The sequence below is a fragment of the Embiotoca jacksoni genome, unplaced genomic scaffold (genome assembly GCF_022577435.1).
Source record: "Embiotoca jacksoni isolate LCO1_2020_lvr unplaced genomic scaffold, fEmbJac1.0.p SCAF_28, whole genome shotgun sequence".
NCBI lineage: Eukaryota > Metazoa > Chordata > Actinopteri > Embiotocidae > Embiotoca > Embiotoca jacksoni.
In genome coordinates, this window is record NW_027185379.1 from 3,278,408 (window position 1) to 3,293,482 (window position 15,075).

Consider the following 15,075-nt stretch of genomic DNA (forward strand, 5'->3'; position numbering starts at 1 on the left):
TTTAGTCGTAAAATGTTTCCCAGGTCATATTTGACTTAAGTAAATTCCCAAAAAACTATTACAAGAAATTCCTTTTTACACAAAAACGTTATCAGTGGTTGGTGTGATGAGGGTGGTAATGGTGGTAGTAGTGTGTTTTGCTTGTTGAGTCCACAATTAAGACAGCTGTTTGACCATGTAAACACCCCTGTAAGATTCTGTTAGTTAAATGTCATCTACTTCCCTTGGGATCAGATTTGAGCAGTAATTTAGTGGAACATCTTACCTCAGACTTTAACAGGCAAGATTTTAGAATTTAGAGTTTATTTTTTTAAATAATTTTCTGTTTTACTGATGTGTGCTGTGAATATATCACATTTCCAACCAATGCTATGAACATTTTGCATTCTACAAGAGGCTTCGGATGATCAGATCTGTGCCTCGATACAATCCTGTCTCGGAGGTCTACAGACAATTCTTTGGACTTCATGGCTTGGTTTGTGCTCTGACATGCACTGTCAACCGTGGGACCTTATATAGACGGTGTGTGTCATGTCCAATCAACTGAATTTACCACAGGTGGACTCCAATCAAGTTGTAGAAACATCTCAAGGATGATCAGTGGAAACAGGATGCAGCTGAGCTCAATTGTGAGTGTCATGGCAAAGGCTGTGAATACTTATGTACACGTGATTTCTTTTCATTTTTTATTTTTAATAGATTTGCAAAAATTTCAAAAAAACTTTTTTCACATTGTCATTATGGGGTATTGTGTGTAGAATTTTGAGGAAAATAATGTATTTAATCCATTTTGGAATAAGGCTGTAACATAACAAAATATGGAAAAAGTGAAACGCTGTGAATACTTTCCGGATGCACTGTATGTGTACTTGTTTGGGGAACAATCATCTATTTACACAGTCACACTGAGTCCCCAAATGTAAATAATTTCATTTTGGGGGTGAACACTTGTGTTTGGGTTATGGTATGGTTAAATTTAGGTTGGAATAAGGATTAGGTTTAGACATGTGGTTTATGATCAGGGTTAGTGTAAGTCTCCAGGAAGTGAATATAAATCAGAGCCATGCCATCTGAAGTGATGGAGACACAACCTTCTGTTTATATTTGTAGTGTATGCTGTGTATATACAAAAGCAAAGACACAAACTTGTCACTTTTGAAGTTGGTGTTTCCCGTTTGATCTTCCTTATCCCGTTTTATGACCTGAGGAAATCCAAAATGTGAACGTTCAATTTCATCTTCGGTTTTAACTTCAGTCAGTTGTTCTTTTCTGTGATGCCGTGGTCTACGATGACTACCCTCCTCTTTGTCTGTGTTTGACTACATTTTTAATCATCCTTCATATGATGTAGGAATATTCACTGGGGAGAGTTGATAGCTCAGAGCCACAACTTGGATGTGGACCTGAAAATGACACACTGAATACATTTATTTCCCTTCTTTGTTCATTCCTTTAGATTTTTTACTTGCAGATCAGATCAAAGCTGCCCCTACAATTAAGTATTGACAATAACCTGACATAAAAATGTATGTAAATGTATAGAAAATGGTGGTTTATACAATAATCTTTTGATTGGGTAAGCAGTTTAGCGTTTTCCTTTATATGAATAAATACAAATCTTTGTACTTCAGCCCTTTTGAAAAGGTTTTGCATGTTAGAAAACGATTGCTCAACTAATTTATCAGAACTTGTTTTCACAGCCAGATACATGGTGTAGTATATTAGTTTGTGGGTTGTTAGCATGTCTTGGACTGGGAGTGCCATTTCTACTTCTGAATAGCATTCAGGGCGGAACTTGCAGTTTACACAAGTCCTTTTCAAAATTGGAGGCTTACCGGCGTGTCAAGTGTTAATCATCTCTATTTTGAAGCATTTGGAAACAATGTTCTGTCCTCATTACACATAACTAAGCATCTCTACCTGAAAGACATGGAAGTACCTTCCTTTTTTAACCACTGGAGACAAAGTCTTCTGAGTGATAATGAAAGCAAATTGTTTACCAGTCTCCCATATTACTACCCCAAGTAGCATGTCATTTGCAAAAAAGCTGAGAGTTGAAAGTTATTGAATAGATTCCTTCCCAGCTACAGTCAGATGGATGAACACTGAAGGGGACAAGATTTACCCATTTTTTGTTGTTGTGATGAACAATTTTTCAGCACTTCCTCTGATTATTTGTTGTATCTCATGATCCTTTAGCCAAATGTCACATGACATGGTGATAATTAGTATTTTTGTTCCATAAAGAACCAGATTTACCATGATTATCCATGACACAGTAATCTTACACAAGCAAGAATGGTAAATGTCGAGGCACACATTGTTAAGAAAAGGTATTTTAAGCTCTTTATTTATAACATAAACATCCACTTATCAGCTTCTCTATACAGCATACATGGAAATGGATCCAAACTGCAGTCAAGTTTTATCAAATGAAATTCCTCATGGTGTTTCCACTGATTAGACATTTCAAATAGCTCCCAAGAGATATTTTTCACTTCTAGCATATACTTAACCAACTGTATCATTTCGTAAAGAGGAATGTCACAAATTATACAATGAACTCAGATATCGTGTAATCTGATTCGATACTTTTCTTTTTTTAATGTAAAGATTTAAAATACATGTATTGGTAATTTTTTTCTCAGAGCTAAATGATGTTCCTCTGAGCCCAACCATGTCCACACACGTATTTAAGGGAGAGAATCTTAAACAAACAACAACAAAAAAACGTGAAGTAAGAGCAACTTCTCAGTGAAAACCTAGAAGTTTAACAAGTTCACAAGTTTATTAGGAATTGCGATATTCATTAATATTGGTCTCACAGCAGGTTTAGCGTAGCTTTCTAGTCGTAAGGTGCATAAAGCTCAATATATTAACAGAATAGGTATATTTCCGATGACTCCCCAAACAACATTTTCAGCACCCTCTAAAGGAACCGACATGTCCTCCTCATACCTAAACAGCACAAGAAGTCCTTTGTAAAAATTACAATCTGTACATGACTGTTAGACCGCGCAAGCTACGGGCACACCAGACCTTCATCGTTAACGTTGTGAAACGGATAGTTGGTTAGGTTTCGGCAACACATTTTTTTTTAGGTTTAGTAAAAGATTGTGGGATGGGTTGAGATAAGTACTTTAGTTAGATAAGTTATGTTTCATACCTGATGTGGGTTAAACACATTACAGAAGTCAATTTAGGTATATCAATTAATTAAAATAAGTCAACATGCTCCCGTCATAATTACAATGGCCACTAAAGGACGGAATAAATGTTAAATGGGTTTTATTAAGCTGCTTGTACACACAACATTTATGGCCAAATTTTTTTGGGAGGATGGTCTGACAAATCCACAAAGGTAGACCATTGGATAGTCTTCACGACCATTGACCCTGACCAGCAGTAGGATAGTAGAGAATGGTTGAATATCTAAACCACTTATTTAAAAGTGAAAGCTTTTGGGAAATTTTCAAAAACAACTGAGGTTGGTGTTCCATTACCCCATCAGACGATGTAGTCGATGATGTGTTTGTTAATGATCCTATCCTAACAATTATAATAACATAAGCTAAATATACAAAATTAAAACGCAATTTTATTTTTTTGGCATAACTACATTTATTTATTCCATGCTTATGTGTAGTCAGTTTCAATTTCATTCAATATGTGAACTTGACATTTGCTTAGGTATACGTATAATAACAATAAAAACACTAAGTGTTCTTCCATTTGTTGAGCAGTTTTAACACAGTAAGTAGTGTCATTTAGTTCATACCGGAAAAAAAAAAAATGTACGGAAACATATTGCTGCGTTATGAATTTTGCACTACATTCTGTGTAAGTAATTGTAATTACATTACATAGACCAGCAGCTACATAGTTTTGTTGAAGAATTTAAGGCATGATTAAGCCTGTTTTATAAATGATAAAGCTGCGATATTCATGTATTTTCTGTCTCTGTGATGTGGTGTTGATATTCAGGTCGAACAACGGGTATGAATAAATATGCTACTCTCATTTTCCTATTAACAACATTAACAATCTTATACTTCATGTCACCATGGATAGACCCAACAATCATCATGCAACAATGTTACTCATTCATACTGCCTATCTAACTTGCTGTCTCCTTGCTTTACCCCCTCATGCTATCAGTGGCTGGGACAAAAAGCAAAGTGAAAGGTGAGTTATTGCTTCCATTTTCTTGCTACATGATTTATGTTGCACACGGTTCCCAATAAACAATGTTTGGATCACGCTTTTATCTCCCCCAAGAGCCCAGCAGGCATTAACATACACTGCTTCTTCCCAAGCTTTTTGGGCATTTTTTCCAACCTTTCTTTCTCCAAGAGAGGTTTGCTCAACCTGCTTGCTCTTTCTCAGATACAACCTGCTTCACATATGTAAAGATTCACACCAGGGAGCTGCCTGCCTCACCCAGTCATGCTCTCCTGTATTTGGCTACTGTGCAGCTCGACTGAAGCAGCTGCGAGGTCGTTCCTGGTTCAAGGACACCCCGGTGGTGGATGAGTGAGGAGAGAGCCTTTCCTCATTTGCTTTCCCTACCCAGATTTTCCCAGACGTATTGTACTATAAAAGTTGAGACCTTCTGGTCACATGCGTTTTTATTTTACCTCTGGTCTTACTATTTAAGGCTTTGTCCTGATATCTGATGAAGTATGTATTCAGTTCATTGCCATTGATTCTCATCTATTGTCTACAAAATGTATGTTTTCATATTTATTGTTTTAGTACTTCTTGCTGCTAACCCATGAAAAGCTTCATCCTTTGGAAGAAAAAATCTTGCTGCAGAATACTTGATGGTTTACAGACCCCTCCTTTTGTATTACATACATTTTCTGCTGTTGGTCATGTGTTTGCTGGCTGATACTGTCATAGCAACCCAACATCATTACCACAGTGTCTCAGTGACTCTGCCATCGGAGTTGCTGCCGTTTTCAGTGTTATTGACAGACTCTGTTTAAAGAAATAAAAAGATTTCCTGTTCTGACCATTGACTGTATTAAAGTGGACGTAGCTGCTGGGTCTGAAAAATGACACCAATGGGGAAGTGCCATAAAGTGCAATACCACTGAGTGCCCCTAGAGGCTAGCTCCAAAAATCCTCTGCCTCCATAGACTCCCATTCAACTTTTCTCATGAAATACAAAGTCAACACGTTTTTTCCACACGTTCTTATAGTGTTGTTAGCTAAAGTCCCTCCTTCTAATTCGTTTTTGGGCAGGCCATCTGAAAATATTATTGTTATTAATCAGAAATTAGGCTTTTCAAGGATGTATTTTGGGGGGCTTTCGTGTTATATTGACAGGCCTGTGTTGCAGTCAGGTTTCTGCTATCGGTGGGCGAGACGTAGTGTCATCAGGTATCCAATCAGATTGAGTCAGATCCACCTTTCACTCCTCCCCAACTTGTTCAAATCTGGTCACTTCTGGCTCCAAGCTGCTCCGAACTAACAAGATAGCGGCGGCAATAAAGTCAAACTTAGGCAGTACACAAACCAATGGGTGACATCACTGTTGGTTGCTGCTTTGTTCTGACTTATTTACGTTGTGTGCAGTTGACCAATTTGAAATTTGAGTAGCCTACTATTGTCATTCCTATCTTGTACAGTGAAATTAAATCTTAACACGCCTTGCTAAAATCATTCATGCATTACGTTGGCGAGTGTTTTTTGTTCATTGTTTTATTTTCTTTTTTCTTTTTCAACCTAATCCTCTGATTCATGTTATTTTTCCTGAAGAGATGGTGAGGGTTGTCTTTCCTTTGTTTTCTCCTTTTTGAAAATGTAATGTTTTCTAGTTACAGAAATAATTAAGGGTCTAGTTTTTAATCAACAGAAGATACACATTGACCATCTGTATCTCTTGAATGTAGTTCAACATCCTGCAGTTTTTTCAGAAGCACATTTAGCACTCTAAGTATGGTCACTAACTTGTATTCGTAATGAAGACAATATATGTAACCACATGTATCAGTCTTAAATATTGATTCATGGTTTTTGTTAGCTTTTGTATTGCTTACTCTTTCGATTTTCAAAATACCTGTAAAACACAGCAAGTATAAAAGATAATCTGAGCAGCTGTCATTATAATGGAAACATGCCTCTGGGTTTATTTACAGAGATTTATTAGCTCTCTGAGGACTCGTATGAAGCAGTGCTTTGACCAGCGGCAGCGCAAAGAAAATAATGGATTTATTAAAGTGCAAATGTTTTTATACAGACAGTAAACTGTTTCAGGAGAGATTCCTGCATGGTCATCCCAAACTCATATTTTACAGCTAGAATTAACAAGGCAACTTGTAATGGTGAGTTTCTTGTCAAACAAATGGTAGAAAAATTCAGCAACTCCATAAACCATGTGCTAGCGGTAAAAATATGACGCTAAAATAATGGAGGCTGTTTTTACAATTGTGTTATGTAACCATTAAGAAGGGCATATTCAGACAGGTTGACTGAGAAAGCAACAGCATTTCAAATAGTGTGTCTGACAGAGGCTATGTTACATTAAAGAGGAGAGGGCGATGTGATAAGATTGTATTGAACATCAAGAATCCCAACATATTTCTAGATACATTATTCAGCAGTATTATATGGATATAGAAAATCAATGCATACATCTCACTGAACAGTTTTTGGCAGTAATGTTTGGAGAGAATTTGGACCACTCAATATTTTAAAGGAAATCCATACTTAAGGTTATTTATCAAATATTGCCTATAAATCACAATCAAGCTTGTACTGAACTAAATATCTAAGGTATTTAGAGTTGGGTTGATCGCTGTTTGGACCACATCTTGTTGCTGTTTTCTCACTGTTGCTTTTATTTATTACTACAGTGGGTACGGAAAGTATTCAGACCCCTTTAAATTTTTCACTCTTTGTTTCATTGCAGCCATTTGCTAAAATCAAAAAAGTTCATTTTATTTCTCATTAATGTACACTCAGCACCCCATGTTGACAGAAAAAACAGAAATGTAGAAATTTGTGCAAATTTATTAAAAAAGAAAAACTGAAATATCACATGGTCATAAGTATTCAGACCCTTTGCTGTGACACTCATATTTAACTCACATGCTGTCCATTTCTTCTGATCCTCCTTGAGATGGTTCTACTCCTTCATTGGAGTCCAGCTGTGTTTAACTAAACTGATTGGACTTGATTAGGAAAGGCACACACCTGTCTATATAAGACCTTACAGCTCACAGTGCATGTCAGAGCAAATGAGAATCATGAGGTCGAAGGAATTGTCCAAGGAGCTCAGAGACAGAATTGTGGCAAGGCACAGATCTGTCCAAGGTTACAAAATAATTTCTGCAGCACTCAAGGTTCCTAAGAGCACAGTGGCCTCCATAATCCTTAAATGGAAGAAGTTTGGGACGACCAGAACTCTTCCTAGACCTGGCCGTCCAGCCAAACTGAGCAATCGTGGGAGAAGAGCCTTGGTGAGAGAGGTAAAGAAGAACCCAAAGATCACTGTGGCTGAGATGCAGTAGGGAGATGGGAGAAAGTTCCACAAAGTCAACTATCACTGCAGCCCTCCACCAGTCGGGGCTTTATGGCAGAGTGGCCCGACGGAAGCCTCTCCTCAGTGCAAGACATATGAAAGCCCGCATAGAGTTTGCCAAAAAACACATGAAGGACTCCCAGACTATGAGAAATAAGATTCTCTGGTCTGATGAGACCAAGATTGAACTTTTTGGCGTTAATTCTAAGCGGTATGTGTGGAGAAAACCAGGCACTGCTCATCACCTGCCCAATACAATCCCAACAGTGAAACGTGGTGGTGGCAGCATCATGCTATGGGGGTGTTTTTCAGCTGCAGGGACAGGACGACTGGTTGCAATTGAAGGAAAGATGAATGCGGCCAAGTATAGAGATATCCTGGAAGAAAACCTCTTCCAGAGTGCTCTGGACCTCAGACTGGGCCGAAGGTTCACCTTCCAACAAGACAACGACCCTAAGCACACAGCTAAAATAACAAAGGAGTGGCTTCGGAACAACTCTGTGACCATTCTTGACTGGCCCAGCCAGAGCCCTGACCTAAACCCAATTGAGCATCTCTGGAGAGACCTGAAAATGGCTGTCCACCAACGTTCACCATCCAACCTGACGGAACTGGAGAGGATCTGCAAGGAAGAATGGCAGAGGATCCCCAAATCCAGGTGTGAAAAGCTTGTTGCATCATTCCCAAGAAGACTCATGGCTGTACTAGCTCAAAAGGGTGCTTCTACTCAATACTGAGCAAAGGGTCTGAATACTTATGACCATGTGATATTTCAGTTTTTCTTTTTGAATAAATTTGCACAAATTTCTACATTTCTGTTTTTTTCTGTCAACATGGGGTGCTGAGTGTACATTAATGAGAAATAAAATGAACTTTTTTGATTTTAGCAAATGGCTGCAATGAAACAAAGAGTGAAAAATTTAAAGGGGTCTGAATACTTTCCGTACCCACTGTATATATGGTTATATTGCTAATCTTGCCATTTACGGTGGCACAGTGGTTAGCATTGTCGCCTCACAGCAAGAGGGTGTTGAAGCTGAGTCCCTCTTGTGTGGGGTTTGCTTGTTTTCTCCGTACCTGTTTTTTCTGGTTACTTCGGCTACCTCCCACAGTCCAAAGAAATGTGTCTTTCAGGATAAAGCAGGTATAGATAATGGATGGTGTAGAATAACACTAACATGAGATATGATTTGACAAAAAAAACACCATATCAAAGTTAGTTTGAGGCACATCAAATGTACTCTCTTGTAAGTAACACCATTTGAACATGTAATTTCCTGTTTCACCTGGAGACAGTACTTCTGACCCACTTTTTGAAGCTGATGTATTGCCACTTTCCTCTTTCCTTTTTTTTTTTTTATCTCAGAAGAAAAAAAACATTGCTAAGCGTTTCCCCCAGCAGGGATATTTATCGCCAGTTCTGTGGATTGTCCACCCCCTACCTTCCCTCTATCTCCCCGACTGTGGTAAATCACAGGGGAGGACAATGGACAGTACCACCTCTGTTTTGAGGAAGGTTCACTTTTGCTCAGGTGATACTCAGTTAATGGCACCAAATGTTCTTTTTGATTGAAGGCAAAGCTGACAGACAGCTCTCCGTCTTGGGTTATTTCCTTTCTAAAAGACTTCATCAGCTCAATCAACTGAGTGCATCATTTAGAATGACACTATCAATGCAGACTATGAATGCAATACAGAGCTGATACACAGTTGTTGAATGCCGGTGGGGTTATCTCAACACATGCAATGTGCTTGTCTATTTTCTTGTTTACAGCTGACGGAAGCATTGTAGAAAATCACTCTCATCCCAGTGCAGATAAAGTTGCATGTGTCTTGATAAGATTTTACATAAACACATGTAATGCAAGCAAAAAAAAACACATACAGGGGTCATTTCCACCTGAGATAGAGTTTAAATAGATTGGACCTGCACACGGTAAGCTGTGTCCTCCATCCTCATTGCATGTGTCCTTAAAGGGGCGTGAGAAAGAGTGACGTGAAGTAGATTACATTAATATGGGCTAAACTAAAAACAGTCTTTCCTTTTACAATAAGTGTACATGGAGATATACGATGTCTAAATACATTTTATACTGGAAGGCCTGTATAGTAATACTTTATGGGCCTGATTTACTAAGATCTCAAACAAAAGGTGCTAAATTGCATGTTTTTTCCAAAAGTTTGCACATTTATTTTGCATCCGTTTTGCATGTGATTTACTAAGAGTAATTGCGTCACTGATATCAGCTGCAAATCGCTGTATTTAATTTATGGGTTTGCCTGTGTTAAAGTGATTCCAGCAATGGAAAACAGAGCGACCACAAAAGGAAAATAAATTCTGATCCCATTAAAATTAAGACACCAAGAACAAAATGCTATATAGGAGATTATTGGCAAGGAAGTCTATGCCGTGGGGAAAACAAAAAGGCGAAATAATAAAACGTCTGCAATAAAACAGGAGGGCCGGTGGATGAGATCCTCTAACAAACACTGAGCAGCAGGTGCAGCTCTTTCTGTGATGAGCAGGTGAATTAGTCTCATTCAGTGCCTCGCGAGTGCTCGGGAAGCCTATTGCCTACCTGTGAATTTTGCGGTACACATTCAGGACCAGGGATAGCACACCTGACTAACGGGACTGGGCGGGATATCCCGCAGCGATACGCTGGCAGGAGAATGCTGAAGTCCGGTCTTCCTTGTTGTTGGCTGTAAATCATCATTCAGTTCATTCAATAACTCAGAAAGGTCATTGCTGGCCAAACGATATGTCTAAATCATTTTTTGCCTCTGACATCTCATAAATGTTCAAATGGTTGGATAAATGCGTTCTTTACATATTCTTTGCTTTCCTGCATCTCCTTCTCGCCACAATAAGAGCAGCCGTCTCTCCAGAGTTGCGTACTGGATTAATACGTTCCTTTCAGTCATACTAAAATAAACACGCAATGACTTCTCCTATTTCTACTTTCTGGTTTAGTCAATATAATCGCGGCTGCTAAAACTATGTATTTGCATTTCCCCTCCCAGTATTTTGCACATTTGAGTAGAAACGCCCAATATTGCATATGCATTCAGGCAAACACGTAAAATGGACAGCGTGTGTTAAATTGCACAGTTGAAAGACGCAATCCTCACTGCACGTCGTTAGTAGATCAGTTTGGACATTTTTTTTGCAGGTGGTGTGAAGTTTGCATGTGATTTTACTCACGCAAACCTTTAAAATCAGGCCCTAAATATCCCTTGTTGATTTTAGCTTGGGACATTATCTAAAGCTGACTCTGCTTGAGCTGGAAGGTGTACAGTTTTCAAACATGCATCACCTTGGACAGGTAATTTACAGATTAGCCTCAGTTAATGGATCAGATCTAGATTTCGTGCTAATTAGCTGCTGCCCTTAAATAGTTGCTTAAATCTCCCCAATCAAGTAGGCTGATGAGTTTTATCGCTTACTGAGTGCCTCGGATCAGCAGGTTTACCATAAACATGGGATGGATTTTTGTTGATGTCGAGGCAATAGGGTTTAAATTACACTGTCAGTGTAAATGATTGTTTTTTTGTGACAGATGTGGCCTTTCAGTAAGTAATAAATCATATGAAATATATATTTGCCCATGTTTTTCCTGCTCAGTAAAGGTCACTCTAGGTGAAAACAGTCAGGGCTACTTCACAAGCCGACTAGAAAGAGCTGCCAGTCTTCTCTCATACCCTTTAACTTTTAAAACATGTCTTTTATCAACACATACTTTCAATCAAAGGTAGTTCATGCATGTGTCAGTACTGATATTATTTAAATGGCAGATGTGGTCAGCTTTATTATGCTGTTTGCAACACCTCTCTATTCTACCTTGAAATAAGCCTGCATGCATGGATATCAATGATATTAATTTAATCAAGTTAATGGATTAGTACACTGGCTTCACTACTTTGCTTTTTAATGTTTTAGAATGAATCAGTAGTTTTGCATTGCACACTAATCGTCCTCTCACCCTTCACATGGTGAGATGTGTGTCTTCTTCAAGGTCAGGTCCTCTACCAAAGGTCTACGAATTTGAGGGTTTTGTGTTTTATATCACGTGTTCCAAACCTGCGACTTCATTCTTTTAACAGAGACTTTAAATTCAACGAAATTAAATTTTGATTTTTGTAGTGCCATATCACAACTTAAGTCATCATAACGTGTGTTACATAGTAAGGTCAAGAACCTAAAATATTTTGGGAGAGACTCCACAATTCACACATGAGCAGTATGGAGTGTGCAAAACTCTCTTTTAATAAGAAGAAACCTCCAACTGATCCAGACTCAGAGGTGAGCGGCCATTTGCCTCGACCACCCACCTGTTGTACAGTTCCTGAAATCTGCTGGAGCCGCTGTCCCAGTTTGGTCCCGAATGCTCTTTTTTGACACAGTATGGATTTGCCCCAAATTGGGGAAACTTTCTGCCACATATGTTGTTAGGTAGTTTGAGGGGGGATTACGATGCCTGATTAACTTCTGCATAATCAACAATCTGGCTCTCAAACAATTGTTTGGATATTTGGTATGTCAGACATTTTAGTTGGCTGTCTGCAGTTTGAGCTGTTCCATGCTCCAAGTTCCCAAAATTCAGCATGAGGTTACCGCAATGCACTTTGGCAAGTACAGAAGAAAATAATAACAAATATGGCAAGGAGTTAAATGTGTATTGCATTGGACAGAATCTCGTTAGATCAGGTTAACTGACCTCAGGCAACAACACATTTGGCTGTAAAGCCGGCTTTCTCTTGGTCAAAGATGCATCATTTTTGTTTAAATAACATTTTATTGGAATCGTCAATAAACAAACCTTAATGCATCCAAGGGACAAACCTTTTCTGTTTTGTATGTAGTGGAAATCCACACAAAGAAAAGGAACTCAACTGTGGGTTTCATGAATGCATTCAGTTTGAGCATTGTGTGTGCTTTCACTGATTTTTATGTTCTTAAAAGCAAAGCTCATCACAGCCATATTATCAGAATTTAATCTATTTAGTCCAAAATTATTTTGAAATTATTGAATAGCCAAACTACAATTTTATTCCATCTTACTAAAACCAGCAGGAAATCAGTTTCAAGATATTTTCCTGAAAACCAAATCTGACAACTTAATGGTGGTGCTAAAGTAGAAACTATAATTTTCAATTGGGTCTCAATGGGTTTATATGATTTGCATAGCATTGCATTCTGTTTTATTTACATTTTACACAACGTTCTAACTTTTTTGTAAACGGGGGTTGTAAAACAATCGATGAAATAGTAGGTGAGGTATTTGAATCTTGACCATTCTGGTCAGATGGGCAGATGGAGGGGTCGATGGTTGGTTCGTCAATGGTAGGGCAGAAAAGAACGCCCTCTACAATGCCTGGCCAGTGCCCAAGCACTGACTTGCCACAGGACAAAATAATAGAAAATAATGTTATGTATGTGCCTCAAACTGTGTGTGAATGGTCTCTAGAAGCATATGATGGGAGTATTACAGTTTAGCTCAAGAAAGAGCTGTTGTTTCTTTGAGATTTAGTGAAAAATAATCATTATACAGTAATTGTTATTATTACCACAGTTGTATCAATACAGTAATTTACACAATAAAGTATGAGTGAGACATTGCTTTTTATTTTTGCACTGCACCCTCAAAATTGAGATATTGTAGTGGATTAGTAGAGATTTTTTTTTACTTTCACAGATTTAGAATTGTCGTGGAAATTGATTTAAGTGTTTCAGAATGGAGAGTTGTGTGTATTCATTTTCAATAGCCCTCCACAGAACGGTCAGCATTAATCAAATCCACTTCATTCAGTTCGAGGGAGGGGTGTTGTTAGTTTTGACAGGAAGACCACATAAACACTATACTAAGCAGTAATATCAGTTCTACTTTGGGGAGTCATATGACAGGCAGCTATTATGTGGACAGCTTGAGACGGACACTCTCAGGCCTGATTATGTCTTTCTGAGCTGAGACTATCACTCTGGAATCTGGTCTGTGTCTATATGTCTGGCAGTGCCCTATTGCTGATGCTGAATCAAAATGTGGTGCTAAAGGGATCTAGATTATGTTCATTTTTAGTTTCCAAATGCTTTATTGGATTTTTTTAATTCTTAGATCAGTCAGTGCAGTACAAACTGCACAAGACAGATGATAACAGAGATGTCAAACAAGGTTTCGGGGAACAATTAGGGAAAAGAGGGAATTGTTTTTTTGACAAAATCTCTAATTTGGAAATAATAAAAGAGTTGAGAGTTAGGTAAGTGATACTCTCTATAAGTCATTAGTTTGTACATGGCATCATTGAAATAAAACCTGAATGTTTGATTTGTAATAAAGGTTTGAAAAGGTGATTGTTAAGTACTGAAGAAAGATTAGAATTACTGTGTAGTGTGTTTTATAAATTGGGTCCAGAATTTTTGAGTTATTAACAACTGGATTGATATTTAATAAATATTGAAGGTATAAGAAGCTGGTAGCATAGTATAGAGTGTCACCAAATTTGTAATACTGCCTTTTCCAAATTAGCCCAAGCAGATTACATTATCAATACTGCTGCCCATCCAGTATGGGAGTTTTTTTAATGTTGGTTGCCTAGTAGCACTGGGTAATGTTAAAGAGGCTTGACATCCAGATACGAGCAGTTGTATAGTCCCACAGGAATTTGGACACTCTCTTGTCTAACTTGGAATAAATGCTCTTGTAATGAGTACAGGAATGTGCTGGAAAAAGGTAAAGGAACGTTTACATTGTTACCCAAAGCAGTAAAGATTATACCAAAAATATCAGACAGACGTTGTTCTGAAGATTCCTAATTCTCGAAGACCACCCTCCAACGATTTTAATGAGGGTGGGAGCTGTTCTGCCATTGAATTATCCCGCAGTAGTTCTTTCTTTTGGTAGTTAAGTTTATATCCAAATTATTTACTGAACTGCTCCAAGATAGAGAGAATGACAGGAAGTGATCTGGCCGGGTTTGAGATGTACAGAAGCAGATCATCAACGTAGAGTGATATTTTGTGTGTTGTGCCTGATCGCTTGAAGGAACAAATTGCTAAATAAAATGTAAATTATGGTAAATCTGTTATAGTCAGACCGGCTGACTTACTTTACATCACACTGTTGCTTTTTATCATGTTTTTAATTTTGTGTAGCTCCTTATGACACACTAATTGTATTAGCAAGAGCGTTGGCAGAGGTATTAACAAGGGTTTCAAAATTCTGCTCCTGATGTAATTACCACTGTTTCTGCCAACAGAGGAGTACCTGCCAAACAATCAATAGAAACACTATGAACAAATTTTAAAAGGCCTTTTTGATCAGAGGAGATTTATTAAGTGATTTCAAACAATGATACTGATTAAGCAGTCTGAGCCGGAGAACTGTTGGTTGTCATACTGTATATATATGCTAAGAGGGCATAACAAGGTTATGTAATAGCTTTTGCCAAACAAGCTCTCAGCTTTTTTAATTTGGTAGGGTCTATCCAACATTTAAACTTGTATTGAAGGTCATACACTGTTTTCAGAAGCATTCGGTTGAAATAAAATT

General features: G+C 38.0%; 1 protein-coding gene across 3 annotated transcripts in view; it reads left to right on the top strand.

The window, feature by feature from the left end:
* Positions 1-15,075, top strand: part of cadm2b (cell adhesion molecule 2b) — a 139,484-nt gene that overhangs the window by 87,261 nt on the left and 37,148 nt on the right. For 2 of the 3 annotated variants that reach the window (XM_069161372.1, XM_069161373.1), the window contains exon 2: positions 4,159-4,185. The exons of the other annotated variant lie outside the window; for it this stretch is intronic. In XM_069161372.1, coding sequence (XP_069017473.1) covers positions 4,159-4,185 — 27 coding nt within the window. The remainder of the gene's footprint in view (positions 1-4,158; positions 4,186-15,075) is intronic. 3 annotated transcript variants of the gene reach the window in all.